At 42.1% G+C, this 17829-nt stretch overlaps 1 protein-coding gene across 24 annotated transcripts in view; it reads left to right on the forward strand.

The window, feature by feature from the left end:
* The window catches only part of SOX5 (SRY-box transcription factor 5), a 721637-nt gene that overhangs the window by 413126 nt on the left and 290682 nt on the right, over nt 1-17829 (forward strand). For 2 of the 24 annotated variants that reach the window (XM_072874717.1, XM_072874954.1), the window contains exon 1: nt 11241-11373. The exons of the other annotated variants lie outside the window; for them this stretch is intronic. In XM_072874717.1, coding sequence (XP_072730818.1) covers nt 11336-11373 — 38 coding nt within the window. In that variant the 5' untranslated portion in view covers nt 11241-11335. Of the gene's footprint in view, nt 1-11240; nt 11374-17829 lie in introns of those variants that run through there. 24 annotated transcript variants of the gene reach the window in all.

Genomic DNA, 17829 nt, shown 5'->3' on the forward strand with positions numbered 1-17829 from the left:
TGGAGAAAGTAATTTTTCTGCTTCTCTTTAATTGAACAGTAGAATTGATGCTGAGAATTAGTCTAATGAATTTTCTTTCCTTACTTGATAAATTGGTTGAAAGAGTAATAAAAAATAAAATTAGGAGACCTATAGATGAGTGTTGTGATACTATAGCTATCTATCAGCATAACTTTTGTAAAGAAAAATGATGTCTAATGATAATTCCTTGAGCTTGTCAACAAATAGTAAAAGACAATCATTAATATTTTTTTTCCCTTTAAAGAAAGTTTTTGAAAAAGACCTTCACAAGGGGCTATTAGAAAAGTGGTTGTGGGATAGGAGTACTTTCAAGAATTAGATAGTCCTCTGAGGAACAGAAGACAAAACTAGAAGTATATTATCAATGTTTGGTGTAGGAAAACTACAACGGGGGTATCCAAAGTCTGAGCATTGTAGGTGGTGTTTCACATATATATATTGATGAATTGAAAATGGCTGTGACCGGCGGTACAGAAACATTTGCGTCTGAGGCAGAATCATTCAAGTCAGGGCTGGAGAAGATAGCAGAGGACTCCATGCAGGAAGACGGGCAGGTTGGCTACAGAAGTGTGGTGTAGACAAATGCAGAGTATTGCACATCAGGCAGAAAAATGGGTGTGACGATGCTCACTGCTCTGTTCTAGTGTAACTCTGACCATTTGGGAGCGGAAGGGAAGATGACCTATGTTTCCTTATGGAACACTTAATCAAAGTAGGTGGAATGATCCAAAGACAAGATCCAGTTGTTGAAAATGGAATAAGAAATAATGCTGAAAATACTAGAGTGGCATATGTCAGTAGCAAGCCCTTTCCTGTGATACCAAGCTCTTTATGGGTTAGGCTACCTGACGAATGTATATAGCAGAAACAGAAGGAATTAAAAGAGAAGCAGTGCAAATTTTAATCTTGAATAGGCTGACTTCTATATGAGGAAAAAGCTAAGAGACTGTTTAAAGATAAATGATAAAACCAGAAGTTTATGAAATAAAAGAAAGGAAGATCAGTTACTCCTTTATACTTTTTCAGTTATTACAAGAACAACAAGTCATTCAGTCAAATGCAAACATACAAATAGAAAATAGGAAACAGTCTTTTATGCAACTTGTAATTCACTTTTGGTCCAGATTCCCAGAGTATTTCCATATCAGAAAAAATAAAATAAAAGACTCACATGTTTATCTCTGCATTATGTGTCCAAATACAAGATTTTGGAGCTAGCCATGAAAAAAGTTGCTCTTACCCTGTCTTTGCAGACCACACCTCTAATAGGTGAGATTCTGTAACACATGTCAGGCTCTGTCTGTCCACCTTGGCCAGTGTAGCCATGAGCTCCAACCACAGGTGCCTGGACCGGCACCAGTCAGCTGTGGTCCTCAGAGGGATGTTGTGGGGTCACGGTGCATCTTTGGTTCGTACTTCATGGTATCAAACTCGGTAGTGCGCTTGCCTGTTTTTTCTGTCTTATAAAAATTGGTTTATTTTATATTTTAAGCCACTTTACACTTAGGCCAACGTTTCATGAAGTAATGTATATGCCAGAGTTAAAGCAGCCAGCAGGAGATGAGGGGCAGGAAAAAACTTCCCTTTCTCATTATAGAACGCCTGTCTGGTCTGAGCGCATCTTGCTTTGAAACATGTAGGACATAATACAGTGGAGAACTGTCTCTTGTTTTGAAGCAGGCTGTAGTTTGTGTGTTTCAGGCAGGGTTCTCACTTAAATTCTGTGGTGATTTTTTGAACTGTCATAAGAAAATTTGCTTGTATTAAATGATGTACATCTTTTTCATGCAATTAAACACAAATCCCTGGTAACATAATGGGCATTTTTTTAGTGGCCCTATGTGTCATGGCCCACAAATCACTCTTAAAAACTGTGATCTTTTTAGAGATTGTAGTCACAAAGCTCTGTATGGTTGCTCTTGTGCCAAAGGCCTGTCCTGACTGCATACACCAGGTTTTTACTTTGACTACAGTACTGGGACCCCTCTGAGAAATTTATGGCAAATTGCAAAAAAAAAAAAAAGAAAAAAAAAAGAAAAGGGCAGTTAAAAAAAAAGGTAGGTGTCTGTCTCCTTTTATTTTCTACTCAATTTGCACTTCTGGAGACACCTGCTGCCATACTATTGCTAGCTCAGAATTCATTAGAAAACAAGTTTCACCTGTGACATTCTCACATGTGAAATCTTTGCCCAGATTTTGAACCACATTGCTCTCAAGAAAGGGCAGTAGCTACATGCAAATACCAGGAGAGATGGTTGACAGGATTGATCATGTGGGGTCAAATGCTAAAAAGTTACGTATGAATGTGATTTTGTTTCTTGAAAAAGTGTCAAAAGACTATCTCTGATATCTGATGTGGTGACATTCGCTGTTTCTGCATTTTGACATTTTTCTCTGTATGCCTCAGGCTGTTAACATGCAGAAGTTATCTAATTTATTTTATTTTATTTATTGGACAGAGGTCAGGCACTTTGTAAATTATGGACTGCATTCTCAGTGAATCAAAATATTTAGGTTGCTTGTGAGGTTCAGTCCTTGGCATCGTGTCACTAATTACTTTTACACAACTCTGAAATAATGACAAAAGGAAAATGCATCAACAAAGAAAGAGAAATTAAACTTTGTAAAACAAAACAAAAGCCACATCAGAAATAGAACGTGTTATTTAAGGGGGAAAGCGGGTGACCAAATGTGCAGTCTGGATTCAGTACAATGTTACATGGCAAGAGAAGAGACACTCAGCTTTGGATCTTCTTCAGGCAGAGGAAAATTTATGATATAAATTTTCTTTGATAAACATTCCTGAGAAACTTCTTTGTATTTTAATCTTAATGAATATTTGTCTCAATCCAGTGGTGTCTCTTTTTTTTTTTTTTTTTTGGCTGTGGTTTTTTATATTCCTTTCTGATTCCTTTATATTCTGAATATACCTCAATGGCAACTGCTGAAGATCTGTCTTGCTTACAAGCTAATTGGTAGTAGAAGGTAGTCAACCCTGTACCTGGATTGCATTAGGGCTTTGAAGAGTGTCTTCAGATATTCTGGTTTTCCCATACTTACGCTTCAGAATACTGTAGCAGTATTTTCTCAGTTTTTCCCCATACAAGGTGCAGAAGCAGTCCCAGGGGCCTTCAGCATGCTACCCCAGCAATGTTTCTAGCCTCCAGCTGTCCCATGTAATGAGAGATGAGAAGGAAGAGTTAAGCCTCCATAGAAATAGCAATAACGACAAGCCATTGGTCTGTTTTATACCATACTTACGTATTTATTTCTCTATAATAGTGGCTGAATTGGAGTCTGGGTGTTGGAAGTAGGAGTTCAGCTTTTTGCTTTGACAGAACCAAATGGCATTAGTTTTGCTTTTACTCAAAAGTGGAAAATCACTCATAAAACTGCATCAGAGCACCATTAAAATAAATGAATGGGTATAGTATGCTTTTGTAACTTTATAAATGAAACATAACTCGACATACTCATTGATTGCTGTTTCAGTGTGCAAGGTGTAAGATAGCAACTTGTTTTATAACTCCTTCCCTTACAGAGATGCATTTAACGTCATTAGAATCATTGCGTAATTTACAGTTTGATCTTCCCAGTGACATGTGTAACAAGTTAAATATCAGTAGAGTGCATTTAATAAACACTAATTTGTATTAATCTTATCATAGACTGTATATGTAATGTAGGGACCTTGTGCATGGTACAGTAGAAAGGGAATATATTTATAAATTTGTTCTGAATTTTAAAACTGTACATTTCAGCATCTATATTTTTTGAAACACTTACTAGATAGCAGTTACATGAATTCTTATGATTATACAGACTAAAAAGGAATAAAATAGATAAGCAATTTACAGAATGTAAGAAAGTTACCTTTTTTGTCTTCTTTGTCTAATCACAATTACAGTTGAAACTGTAAACTGGTTCAGATAGAGGGTATTTCTTACAAAAGACCTAATTCTTCACTGCTCTTCCAGTACAAAGTGAATACAAAATGGTAATATTATTGGAAGTATTTTATATTCCCACTTTTTCTCTAATCCAATGGAGTATATAAAATGGAGGGCAACCACGAATTGAGCTGTGTGTGTTTGTATCATGCCCACTGCAAAAGAGCTCAATCTGGTTAGCTGAGGGTGGCTGCAGTCCTACGCTAAAAGTGTAATCAACGATCGTAATGGCACTAAAAGACAATCGCTTTTAGTGAAGAGAAGCAGACAGTAGATGAACCTGTGGGTGTAGAGAATTTTGATTGCAAACACTGGAGCAAACCTCATGACCACAAGAGGAAGGCTGGAATGCCTTCACAAAATGCATAGGACTAGGTGCTGTGGATTATTCCAAAATACCCTTGCACTTTTAATTGCCTGATGCTTGTTTTACATCAGACAATCAACAGAAGCAAATCTATTTCTTTTAAACCCAGCGTCCTTGGTGCACAGGTTGATAAGAGCAGACTATAGTGGAAAAAGCAGTCAGATTAGAAATACAGAGACAAAATGTGATCACTCTAACCCCGTTCAGTGGATGAGTTAAAAAAAAAGAGAATTGTTACTGGGGAAGTGATGAGAATGTGGTGATAAAACCTGCAAGAATTATATTGAGAGCCACACAGAAAGGCCCACTGGGTTAAGCAGAAAGATCTCAATTTCAGTGCACTTGGAATCACACTCAACAATTATTATCTACTTCTACAAATAGATCAAAGTTGTGGGTTTAAGATGCTTAGGCTCAGAAGCTTATGTTTGGCTATAAAACTTAGGTTGCCTGTTCAGAAGAGACTCGATTTCTACCAACCACTCCTCCGCACACGCACCGGGGGAAAAGGGAGTAATTTCCTTTTGATGGGAGTTGATTATCTGTATGAAATGAGTTAGGTTCATTGTCAGGTATATTGTGGCAGGCATTTACATGTTCGTAACAGTCATTGGAAATGACACCAAGGAGGAACATTCCTGCTGGCACTGTCATCTGAGAGGCTGAAGATCGGATGGGCACTGACGGTAAACAGGCCTGTCACTCAGAAAGTAATCATCCCGATCAGGATGGAGGCAGAGTAGGTGTGTAAGGTGAGGTTGTGGGCTTCAGTCTGGACGGTACGTTCCGTGCAAAATAACTGTGCTGAAAAAAGAACATAGGAAAAAAAAAATACTTAGAGCAACAGGTTCCTATTTTAGTAACATTTTATGTTCAGAACCTTAAGGAGAAACTGTAAATTTGAAAGCCAGTTAGCTCCTTAAATCATTTCAAGCACAGTTCCTACCCATGGATATGCTCTCTATTTTTGTGACTATTTTTTTTAAACTGTTCTGTTTTTTATTTAATTTTTTTTCAAGCTGCTTCTGTGCAGACCAAGGCTACTGAGATGAACGGTAAAGAGACCCTGTAGCTAACTGACAGTGTAGAGAAATAAAACAAGCTGTACCCAAAATAAAGGAACTGGGGGGGACACACAACACAAAATCAGGAATGTGTCCTCTCTCTAATTTTTCTCATTTTCACAATTAGAAGTTACTTTTTGCCAAAATAGATATGTAATTTAATTTTTCAAATGTGTTTACATATACTATTTTTATTTCTAAAAAATCCATTTATATTATAGTTTACATCTGTATTAATTTGGAGGTTCCTTTACCCTGGTTGATGCAGAGTGGACAGGATCAAAGAGTGCTGACCTCATTTTAAAAAATTATTAGGAACTTTATTGTAATATTTAGTGACCCTGAGGGAAGTTTGAATTCAAATTTTAGATTAAGGCTCAGATTTCTTCTTAAGGGTAGTGTCAGCTCTCTTTTACAGGGAGGGTTGCAGATGGTAGGCCCCTGCTGAAATTGCAAGTAAATAGCTGATAAATGAGGGCTTCCCACTTGCAAATGAGATGGTTTTACTTTTCCTTGAAGAAATTCAGTAAATTGAAAAACTCTAAATAGCACAGAAATTTCAGTCCTCCAGACCGCCTTCTCCTTCTCAGATTTTGCTATACTATATTCAGCACTCAGTTTTGCCAACACCGAACATGCCTGATGTGGCATTTACATTCTTTAAAAAAAGCATAGATTAGTTATATTTCGAAGAGTTAACTTCTCCTCTTGACACATGTACTTAATTCCCATTAATGGAAATGGCAGCTAGGCATGCACGCTGAAAGGAAAAATCTGTTCCTAAGCATATGATCCAAACTGCATTGTAGCTAAACATTTCCATACTCTGAAGTAAGCACTCATTATTTGTGAGATATTCTTCATAGTAAATGCATCAACCCCACTCTATTCTCCCTCCGCGCTCTCGTAACCTGTTCCAAAACACCTTTTCTTAGAAATCTTACAGATTCATTCTTAATGCTGCAGTTGTTTTGGATGTGTGCCTAAAAAAGAAAATCCATTTAGGATCTTCAGAGTTTTGCATATTTTCTGTGAGAATTTTCCAGTAAATCATTCTGTGGAACATCTTACATTTCCTTGGACTTTGTAGGTCTCTATTATTAAAGTCTACAGTGGAAACAACAAAACCCGAAAAGCTCTTTTTTTTTTTTTCCCCCAGCACTTCCTTTACTTACTGTATTGTAGTATCTGCCAAAGGCAGCAGGCTGAAGAGCTATCATTTGATGATTTAAAAAAAATAAATTAATGTTTCCTTTAAGGTTTTCCTTCTGCCAATATGCTTGTATAAAGACCTGTGGATTCTGTCTATGCAATATTCCAGCGTTACGTTATTTCTAACTTGAGCTGGGTGGATAATTGATTTTTTGGTTCACCTCTTGAACTGGAGAACCACAATAGCGAAAAAAAAAATCAGTTAAGCACAAAAATTCAGATAGGAGTTTATGATTTGAGTTGTTTCCCCTCAGCCAAATGAAAATCAGAGCTTTTTTGTTTAGTTCAACCCAAATTGTCCTCTTTTACCTGGACTTGTTTGTTTTGGGCACCCCTTAAAGGAAGCAAAGCAAGAGAAATGCAGATTCACTGAACTGCTGGGGGGGGAGGAGGAGGTTTCATTGTTCTCATCAGTTGAAGGTATTTGAACTTATTTCTTGAATTCTCAGTTTGGGAAGAGAATTGAGAGAACTGAACATGGATGTCCCAGGTTGCAAGTGGGTTTTGTAAGTACGACCTGCTTGGTAAAAAGGGGTATTGGGGCTTGCTGTTACTAGTCAAAAGTTTCAGGACAAGATAAAACTTCATATGTTAAAAACTGGACAGTTGCATATGATATACATTTTCTTCTTTCTCAGTCAGTTGTTATTTATCCCAGTTCCTCAGTTTTTCCACTTTCTGATATGATAGCAGCCTTTGTGATACGTCCTGGCAATTTCTAAAAAGCAAGCCTTAAAGTTAATATGAAATGATTTGTAGAAAGGTTTCAGAGATTCCCTCAAACCATTTGTTTAACTTGCTTTTTCTCCCTCTTGCGATTGCAGTTGAACTTATTATGAGAGCATAATTTTATCGATAACTCTGTACAATAGACCATTAATAATCCAATAATAACAATACAATGATACAGTAATACAATACAATATTGATACAATAGTAACAGTAACTTTTTTCTCCTTTTCGGACCCAACTCTGTTTCCTCCCCACTCAGCTGGGAGAGGGATCTCAGTAGTTGCAGAAAATATAAAATGAAGGAAACCGGGAAGAAGGGGTAGGTACCTGAGCACAAAATGTATTGCAGAAAGAGTAAATGTAAACTGGGGTAAGCACAAAGAAGGGTTCATGTCAGAAGCATTCAGGGGAATGATCCCTACTTCCTTCCTTTCTTCCACTTCCTCTCCCCTTCTCAGCTCTCCCTCTTGCTCAGTTATCTTTGTTTTCTCCCGTGAACATTTTTTTGCCCCCCCCTGGTTCTTTGTACTTCTTCCTAGTCTAGCCAATGCCCTCTTCCATAATTCCTGAGGTTGATGGTGGTTGCTCTGGTTTACAATCATATTAGCTGGGAGCCAGCAACCAAGAAGCCCTATTGTGCTAGGCATAATACCAGCTCGGAGGAGTATGTGATCATTACCCTGAAAAAGCTCAAATAGGAAATGACATAGGAAGGGGTAAATGTATGTGAACAGGCAAGGGAAGGACGTGGTAGAAGAAGGGCAGTTGTGGAGTGGAGCTGAGTTGAAAAAAAGGATATGAGGTTAGGGAGCTGAGTGGAGCGAACATGCAGTCAAAATATGATAGTCCTGTTCTGCCAAAACTGTTGACATTTTTTTGACTGGAAGGTGGTCTTAATTTTCCTCCAGCTGGGGCTTCTGAGTGGCTTCTCCCTGCAGACTTCTCCCAAGGCCAAGTGTGAGGAAACAGGGGAAACAAAGCAAGAAGTGGCAAAGAAAGAACAGCATTTATGGATGGGCAATGGCGCATCAAGGGGAAAATGAAGGACCAAGAAAAGGGGCCCTACAAATGTCAATACAGCAATGAAGTATGTTTTAACCAAACAGTATATGTAAAAATCATGCCTTTGTGGGAAAACCAGCTGAAATATACGTGTTTCAGCAGCGTACGGACTGTTGTCAACTGTGAGGCACATGGGATCTTTGTTTCTCATCCTTTCGCTGGAGTTGGCTAAGTGTGTCAACTTGGGCAAGCTACTAAGCCTGCCTGCATCTCAGTTTCCTTATTTGAGGCCAAATTCTCCTACTAAGTAGCCTCCTACTCCACACAGAGATTTGCTGATTTGAATAGAGCCCCTGTGGAGTGCGATACTTTTCAATACAAATAAAGTTTTGGAATCGGCCCTAATTATATTTATTACCTGCAGAGGAGTAACGTGAGACTTAACATGGTTTGAGACCCTCAGATGAAAGAGAAAGTATTTGGAATTGTTCTTTTTAATCATCTGCTGCCTTTTCAATGTCTACTTCATAGCTGTCCTAAAAGGGCTAGCTACTAAATAACAAATGAAAAATCCTTGTACATATTAACCAGGTTTGTCAGACTCCTATGAATGGACCTCTGTGGAAAATATTATTTGCTAGGGGCTACTGAAGGAAGTCAGTTTACCCTGCCCCACAGTGAGGAGCCATTAGATCTACCTCATGCCAGCAGCTGACAGATTGTACGCGACTCCGCTCCCAGCGCTGTGGTGGTGTAAGGCAGACTGGAGGCAGCCTTCGCAGATCCTCTTTTATGAACTGCAACGAAGGCGCCTTTGCAAACTTAGCTTCGGTGTTTTGTTTCGTGGATGGTCTAACGCTCTTTGGGGATGATGTGCGTAAGTTACAAGCGGGTTTGCTACTCGTGATTTAAATGATCATCCCGGACTTCTAGCTGATGATGCCTTTATGCCGATACTGGATCGACTGGCCCCTGTGTGAACCCCCTGGTTTATAACATACGCATCGAAAGGGAAAAGGAGCAGATTAAACAGTGTAGCTGTTGGATAGTAATAAAAATAATAAGCTTTTCTATTTGGAATTTTTTTAAGCCAATGGGCATGAAAATGTTGAACATTTTATGGATGCTCTGTGCGAGTATGTGTATATATTTCAAAAAGTAAACTTGCTTTCTCCGTGCCACTGGGAGGTACGGATAAGAGGGGAAGAGAGGGGGCAGTGGACCTAATCAAACTGTTGTGGGGTCAAAACCTTGTGGTTTTTAAAGGCCCTTAATGTTGTCCAGCTGCAAATGAAAGCAGGGAAAAAAAGGAGAGAGAAAGGAATTAGGGCTGGGGAACTGGAAAGAATGGAGTATAGATATGTGGTTGTGTGTGGGTGTGTGTGCATGTGTGTGCTAAAGAACAGGGAGACCAGGGTTTTTTCTCTTTTTTCTTCCCCTCCTCGCTGCGAGCTCAGTGCCAGGCTGGACACGGGCCGTGCAGACTATTGAGGCATTGTCCGCTCCGCTTCCAGAGTAGCCCCCGGCTAATCCCCGGGGCTTGGACGGGAATTTCCCGGCGGCGTTCTCCCGGCCGCTGCCCCCCTCTCCCCGCCGGGGCGGAGCGGGTGGCGGGCGCGGGTGTCCCCGGGCCGCCGGGGCGGGATGCGGGGCTGGCCCGGCCCGGCCCGTCCCGTCCCGCGCGGATGCTGCCCGCGGCCCCGTCCCCGCGTGTCAAAGGGCCCCTACCTGATCGCCTTCCTCGCCTGCCAGATTTTTATCTAGCTAATTGGAAGTGCGGCGGAGGCTGCGCTCCGCCAGCCGGCCGAGGGGCTCTGCAGCCGCGCTTCGCCCGCCTCGTTATCGGGGGCTGTCTGGGCAGGGGAAATTAGAGAGATCTGCCGCGGAGGGACTCCCCTTGCTCGCCCAGAGGGGGGAAAAAACGGGGAGGGGGCAAAAGGAAACAAGAAAAGCCCCAGCAGACGAACGGAAAGTTTATTTTTGTTGTTGTTTGTGCGTGTGTGTGTGCGCGCCCGCTGTTTTGGCATGTGGCTACCTTTTCCCTTGCACACAACAGGGCTGTTTGATGGAGTTTGGAGCTGAGGAAACTTTGGGTTTGTTGCCAGGACGGTTCGCAGCACTTTGTGGAAAGCAAGAGCTAACAGTGAGACCGACAGAGTGAGTGACAAGTTGTTTACAGGTTTCCTTGAAGGGGCCTCTGCTATATTTCAATCTGTCAAAGTTGCTTTTCTTCCCTCAGAACAATGCCTGATTGTTGTGCGGGGTGTTTTTTTTTTCTTTTTTTCTTTTTTTTTTTTCCCCTCCCCAAAGAGAGAGAAAGAGGGAGAGAGAAAGCGAGAGAGCAGAGAGGGAGGGGGGAGAGAAAGGAATGAAAATTCTTCAGAGCACAAATGCCTTTGGTAACATTTTTATGTGTCTAATCTTTTCTCCCTTATTTCAACTCCCAGAGAGTTGATAACTGTTTCAATTTAATCAGTCTGCTCTTGTTTTATCATCTTTCTCCACTGATCTTCCTCAGCGCAGGGGATTTGCTCCTAGTTTGCCGGTTTAGGTGGATTGTCGGGCTTTTTTTTTTCCCTCCCCCTTATTTATCCCCCCCCCGGGTTTGAGGACATGGAACGAGTTGACTTTTCCCGTTTGGCGGCGGCGGGCGAGCAGAATTAAAAGGGGAGGACAGGCACCCTGAGGTCGCCCGGTGCCTCGCAGCCGCGGCGCGCCGCGCCGCTGTGGGGGGAGCTGTGCGAGCAGCCTGCTGCGAGGCGCGCTGCCCCTTTAAGAGACTGGTCAAGGAGTCCTCGCTCAGAGCGAGCGAGCCGGGAGGGAGGGAGGGAGGGAGGGAGCGGGAGGGAGGGAGGGAGAGAGAGAGAGAGGGAGAGAGAGAGAGAGAGAAAATCAATCGGTTTAGAAGGTTTGGACTCACTTGACAGGTTCAGTTGGAGGCGACCATAGGTGGCTGCTGTGACAAAGGGAAATTGTGCTTTTCCAGCATGCTAACTGACCCTGATTTACCTCAGGAGTTTGAAAGGTGAGTCGAGTTGTTGGGGCGGGGGGGCCGCTGCCTTTTGCCTTGGGGGGGGGGGGTGGTGTCGTCTTTTTCCCCCCCCTTTTTTTTTGTTCTGTTTTGTGGTTTGTTTGTTGTTGTTGGGTTTTTTTAATTTATTTATATGAGCACGCGTCTTTGCGCGCGTGTGCGCGGATCGGCTGCCCGCGGTGCAGGCTCGCACACAGACACACGGGGACGGGCGCGCAACTCCGGCGCTTGGCGGCAGGCCGGGGAGATGCTCCCCCCCGGTGTGCCCCCCCACCCCCCGAGCGTTACCTTGGCTATTCAAGCGGCGTGTCAGCTAGCCGGGCGTGGGGTGGGGGCGGGGCGGGGCGGAGGAGCCCCCTCGCCCCTCGCCCGGCCGCCCCGGCGGTGCGCCCGCGGCGCGCAGCTTTGTTCTGCTGCCTGGGAGGCTGCCGTGCCCTCCTGCAGCCCGCCCGAACCGGCCCGCCGAGGCACACGGAGCGAGGTGCCTCCCTCGGCAGCACCTCCCCGCCCCTGCCCGGGGACTCCCCGGGCGACAGAGGATGCCCGGCGGCGGGCGAGGTGGGGGGGTTCCACTTCCAACCTCACCCTCCCGTCAAACTTGGGAAGGCGCTCCGCCGAGCACATGACCTTTTGTTGATCCAGCAGGAGCGATTATTTTTAGGCAAGTTAACATCCCGGCCCTCCGTCAGGAGAACATCCTTCTGCCCGGGGGGGGGGGGGAAGAAAAAAGTGAAACTCTTGCCTCCAAGTTTTGGCCGTCGCCTCTCTCGCGGAGTGTCAAGAGCAGGGTTTGGGTATGACGAGCGGGGTTTGGGTATGACGTAGACGCGCCCGTCTCCCCCTGCCCGAAGCAGGAGCCTTCCCTGCCTGGAATTAAGTTTTTGCTGTCACTGGCAACGGCTTGTGACCTTCCGGGAGTTTAGTCCCTATTTCATATGATCTGGCACTCCTAAGAGGTTTTGAAATGTTTTCTCAGGCGCTTGTATGCACGTCCATTGATGATCCGGCATCCCTCCCCTCCGGCTTCATTTTTAAAGGTTATTAATAGTCCCTTGTGCGGATGCAGTAAACAATCCAAACTTTAATTTCTAAGCGGTAAATAAAAGAACGCCAGGATGCGCGTTACTTAGGTTTTTCTCATCTTCGTGAAAGCTACCTCCTGTATAAACATTTGGTTGTATCTGACTATGCAATACAAGCTAGGTGCTAGACCAGCTGGTTAAAAATATGCTAAGTCAAGCTGTTCATCGTTCAAACCTACTGAATTTGATAGTAAAGGCATAGGAAAGAAGGCAAGATAAAAACATTTTAAGTGGGCTGAGGAACACGCATGCAGAGAAAGGACAGGAAAGAACGCTTGAATTAAAAGATCGGAGAAAAATAAAATTGGGAAACGCAGAAAAGAACTATTTTAACGCTTTCAATCCTCGTTCTGCGACTAGAACACTTCCTTACTAGAAAGTAGAATTGGCATGGTTGCACTGCTCCAAGGTCGTCTTTAATACAATTAATTTTCCAGACTTACTTGGAATACTTTGCGTTTTTCTTTGGGTTGTTATCATTACAATAATAGAACAAAATTGGTTTTGTTCACGTGCATTGTATTAATTTAGTTCAACTACCTGAGGAAACCGTTACTGTTTCTGGTGTCGAATCTGATCTAGCATCACGATCATGCATTTGCCTTGTTCATACAATTAATAGATTTGAGTATTTCATATGCTTCACTAAGATTATACATAGAAATCCGTAAGCAAACTATTTTGATTATTCTTTGAACTTTGTGATCAACAGAATACTTGCAAACTCTGTGAAGCAGAATGAAGTCCTTTCATTTTCCTGTTGGGGGACCTTTTTTTTTTTAATCTGAAGTCTCTCTGCGTTCTAAATATATATTTATATAATTTTTATAGATAAACAAATAATTTTGGACAAAACGTATTGCTGAGAAATAGAATGAGCTTCTTTACTCTCCCCCCCCCCCCTTATGCATACGTTTCATTTTCAGAGATCCCAGGTTTGCTCTTGTAAACATTCTAGTTAAATAATCAATACGCTGCTCTCCTTTTGCTATGCAGATAATAGCAAGCAGTAGAAATGGGAAGCAATAAAAACAAACCTCGGGACATATAATATTTTTTTTTTTCTTTTTACAATTTTCCCTCTGCAGTTGAAATTGGTAATACAAACCAATATCTCTGTTAATCATTACCATTTGTTTACATTGTGTGTGTTTGACTATAGTTACACACACATACACAGAGTAGATACTGTCCATGTAATATATGTGTGTTTACCAGAAAACAGCCATGAGGACACAGTTTCTCTTACAGAGAGATGCACAGACCCTCAGACACACACATGTTCACAGAGTTCACGTGTGTATGTATGCACGATGCACAGATGATTGTTTTTTTAGACGTTTATGGCAGGTTTTTTCTCAGATTCTCAGTAAACACAGCTCTTGGAGCACATTTCTGCAGTTGCTGGGGTCCAGCATGTCGTAGCTGCATGACCGACTTCAGATTTGTCAGTACTATCCATCTCCCACTATTCCCTTTTAAACTTGAATAGCAAATTACAAGGAGGTAAAGATTTATCAAGCGAAGTTGTTTGCAGTTCAGATCTCAGAGTGTCTGTATATATTTCAGGAGGTGGTTCTTCTCTCCCTGTCGTCTTTCCCGTGATGTTTCAGTGTATCCCGGTAAACTGCAAACAGTTCAGAAACTTTCAGTCACCCCAACTGAAGGGATCTGAACCAAGGGGACTTCTCTTGTGTGTCTGTGGCCATTATCAGGGGGCATTTGCGATACACACTTGAAATGAAAATGGTCCTCAGTGTCAGATGAATAAACATTCATTAATTCATTCAGCATCACTAGTAAATTGCAGTAGGTTTTGTGAATTAGCATGTATAATTAATTACCATACCAAAAATGTGAGGGTTTTCGTCCTTTCTTGAGAAGTTACTTGCATGTCTTTATTTCTGTTTGTGGCGGTTCAGCTGCTTGATTGAGAGGAGCATCAGAATGCGTACGCTGAGGGGGATGATGTTTGCAGAAGGAAGAAATTATAACTGGAATCTGTTCCGTTTGTTACACAGGGAAAGGATAACTTCTGGGATGTACTTTGTGATGTACCTGTGGCACTCTGAATTTGCTTTAAATGTCTCGAAAAGAATAACTCTGTTGTTGTTTGGGTTTGGTTTGTTTTTGGTTTTTGGTTTTTTTTTAAGACGGGTCATTATACTTAAATATAACAAGTATGGCCACACTAGAACGAAAGTTTACTTCATTGAGGAAAAGGTAGAGAGAATGCAGCCAGAACCATTGTGGACAGCTGTGAAATTTACAGAATGATAAAATCTCAGAAATGCCCAACATAAAGTTTTAATGTCTTAATAAAATCTGATAAATGAAAAATAGATAAAGTGACTGCTTAACAATGTCCCTAGCGTATGGAATGTTCTTAAACCCAAATTAATTACTGCATATTTACATTTCTCTGCAGACCGAGAGAAAGGCTACGCTAGGCATCCGGACAGAGTGACATCCTTTCTCTTTCTCTTTTTCATTCTTTTCTTCTTCTTTTTTTTTTTTTATTTTTAAAGTGACAGTTCAAGGTAAAGAGGTATGCAATGTTTATGGAAGAAAGAAGGATGGGTTAGTGCTTCCGTAGGAAAAAAGGAAGAGCTAGAAAAGACAAAAGGCCGTGGATGGGAGCTTGGGCATGGGGACAGTAGAACAAGTTTAACATTTACAGTCACCAGTTCTGTGCACTCGAAACGTTCTCCGTGCTAGTGACTAGCTTGTAGAAAGGAAAGGCTCAAGGATGTAAAGCAAGCCTCTGCTGGGAGGAAAAAAATATACTTAGCTGCTTCACTGCTGCACTGCACGAGTCATTTCAGACTCCCACTGAATTTATTTTGGGGTTGTACCAACACTGTCAAATGGAGAAATCATTTTCCTAAAAGGAAACTTTGCGTATTCCTAAGTGCTTTTCTTAGCTAAAGTTACCCTAAAAGCTTTATTCTTCTGCTGCGTTTGCTGAGAATTTTAGAGAAAGAATAATACCTTTCTATTAACCGGCTTGCTCAGAATGATGTCCCACTCTCGTAAAAGCTACCTGTAGAAGTAAGAGTGATTATTCCTTCATTTAAAAGAAAACAATGAGATTTCTTTAATATCGGGCTGAATAGCTTTTACCTTCCACTGAGATGTTTTGAGAAAAGGACTCTATTGCTTACATTTGTGGGTCTAGGGGTCTCGGATCTGAAGAATAAACACAGTGCCAGTTAAAAGTTTCAGATAGTGTTTTTTTGCGGTGACGAAAATTAATATGATTTTATTTCTCTGAGACAAGGCTGAAGGAATTAATGCATTTGCAGACTACTCATTAATGTCCTGCGTGCACTAATTTCATTTGTTGTGCTTATGCTTAGCGAGGAAGAAGTTGACTGTTACAGATTATGGATTTTAATGAACATCTCAATAATTTACCAGTTGCTGAAATTGTGAACTAGACTTGGAAGGCAAAAGCCCAAATGAGAGAGCTGATGAGTGACACACCAGCCCGCACAATTCGACTGTTGTATTCATTGCATTTGAATCAAATCGGGAGTTTGGCATTACTAATTCTGGGTGGCTGGCTCATCATATGCATTCAAGGAGTTAATTAAAACACACACAAACACATACACACACTCTCCCACCAAGCATCTTGCGATGTTTATGTGCATGGTGTGTTTGATTGGTACCTTTAGATAGGAGAGGAATTGTTTTTCCTTCTCTTGCTGTCCAGAGATCTTAAATATATAGCTAGTTTACACAATATTTACTACTTCTCAGGGAGCTTTTAACAAGCATTTATGGCTTTATCATTTAGGAGGCGTATAGTATCTGATTGAGTTACTTTAATGTGAAGCTCCCTGATAGGATAGGCATACGTGTCTGTGTAATGTGATATATCTATAGCTGTATAAAATACACTTTTACAATATTTATACAGGAAAGAGAGTATCTCCTCCCAAGGCAGATTTATAGTTTCTTCACATGCTTTTCACACTGTACTTAAAAAGACCTCTTAATGTTGAATAGGATACCTGCATGCTTGTGTGTCAGATACCTCTGCCTTCACAACTCTTGCAGAAGTCAGTTTGACATCCTCTTGGCTTTTTTTTTTTTTAATTATTTTTATTCATTTCTTACTCAGGCCTGGTTATAGCATAATTAACTCGTAAGTGGAGGGGGAAAAACATGTTGTCATGTTGCACCTATACGCACTGGAAATATTCAATGCCTGTGAATTCTGCTACTGTAGTCAAGAGAAAAGAAGTGCTCGCAGCAATTAATCAATAGCTATAGTACGTCTCTGCTGATGGCAAGGAGTTTGTTTAACAAGTAGCATCCTTAGAAGCAAAGCGCTTTTCCCTTTTAAAGTATCTGTGGATTTTTATCTAACTTGGAAAATTTGTAACAACGTCTCCTGTACTTCCTACAAAAGGTAAAATTGTTGTATTTGAGTATGTTAAAAGCTGTGCTGCCAATTAAGCAAATCCTCATCGCATTATTGTATTACCTAAACCAGAACTTACTTCTCAAACTTTTGAAATGGGTTGCATTTTTCTCTTGAGCTTTCGGCTTTGGGCGGCGGGCAAGGGCGAGCAGTTGCGCGCTCTGTACCTGACGGGGATTTACGGCGTACGTACCTTTCCCATCTCCTCCCGCAGACCCCCTGGCGAACCCCCGCTGCCGTCAGCGGCCATAAAGTTTTCACCCACGCCTTTGCTGAGGGTTATGATGCTAGCCTGCGGTCTGCCACGCGTCCCACCTCTCCCACACCCCACCGAGGGGCTGACTTGGTCCAAGTGGCTTGCGCCTCGCCTGGGGCCGTGGCCGGGCTCAGCCTGTGGCCAGCAGCCGCCAGGGGTGCAGCGGGGAGCCCTGCGCGCTGCAGCCTCCGCTCGAGAGACGCCGCTTGTCACCTCCGTGCCGAGCCCAGCCTTTGCCAGCCTGAGAAGCCAGGAGTCTCTGAAAGTTGTTCCTGAGCCCACATGTCCTCGTGACAGTGTGAAGTTCTGCGCGCAGTAGTTGTTGGGAGAGAGCGCATCTCGACAAGATTTTGGAAGAATTTTGGTGAGCGCTGCTTGCAGGGACCGTGGTACTTGAAAAGGATGTGAGGAGTGAATGGAAATTGTGAGATGTGCAGTGGTAATTCAGAGAAGCTGTCTGTCTTTTTTTAGGTTGGATGCAATTTTTTTTATTTTTTAGACAGAAAAAGAAAGAAGGAAAAGAGAAAGACGGGTTGCTAGAATCATTAGATGTTAATATGAAGTTCAGGAGTGTTAGAGGTGCTGCCCATGGTATTGGGGGGGGCTGTTTGTTTCTTTGTTTTGTGTTGAAATAAATTTGCAAGCATTTGCCTACCCCCTATTTTTGATCTGGCATGGCA

The sequence above is a fragment of the Ciconia boyciana genome, chromosome 1, assembly GCF_034638445.1.
Source record: "Ciconia boyciana chromosome 1, ASM3463844v1, whole genome shotgun sequence".
NCBI classification, from domain to species: domain Eukaryota; kingdom Metazoa; phylum Chordata; class Aves; order Ciconiiformes; family Ciconiidae; genus Ciconia; species Ciconia boyciana.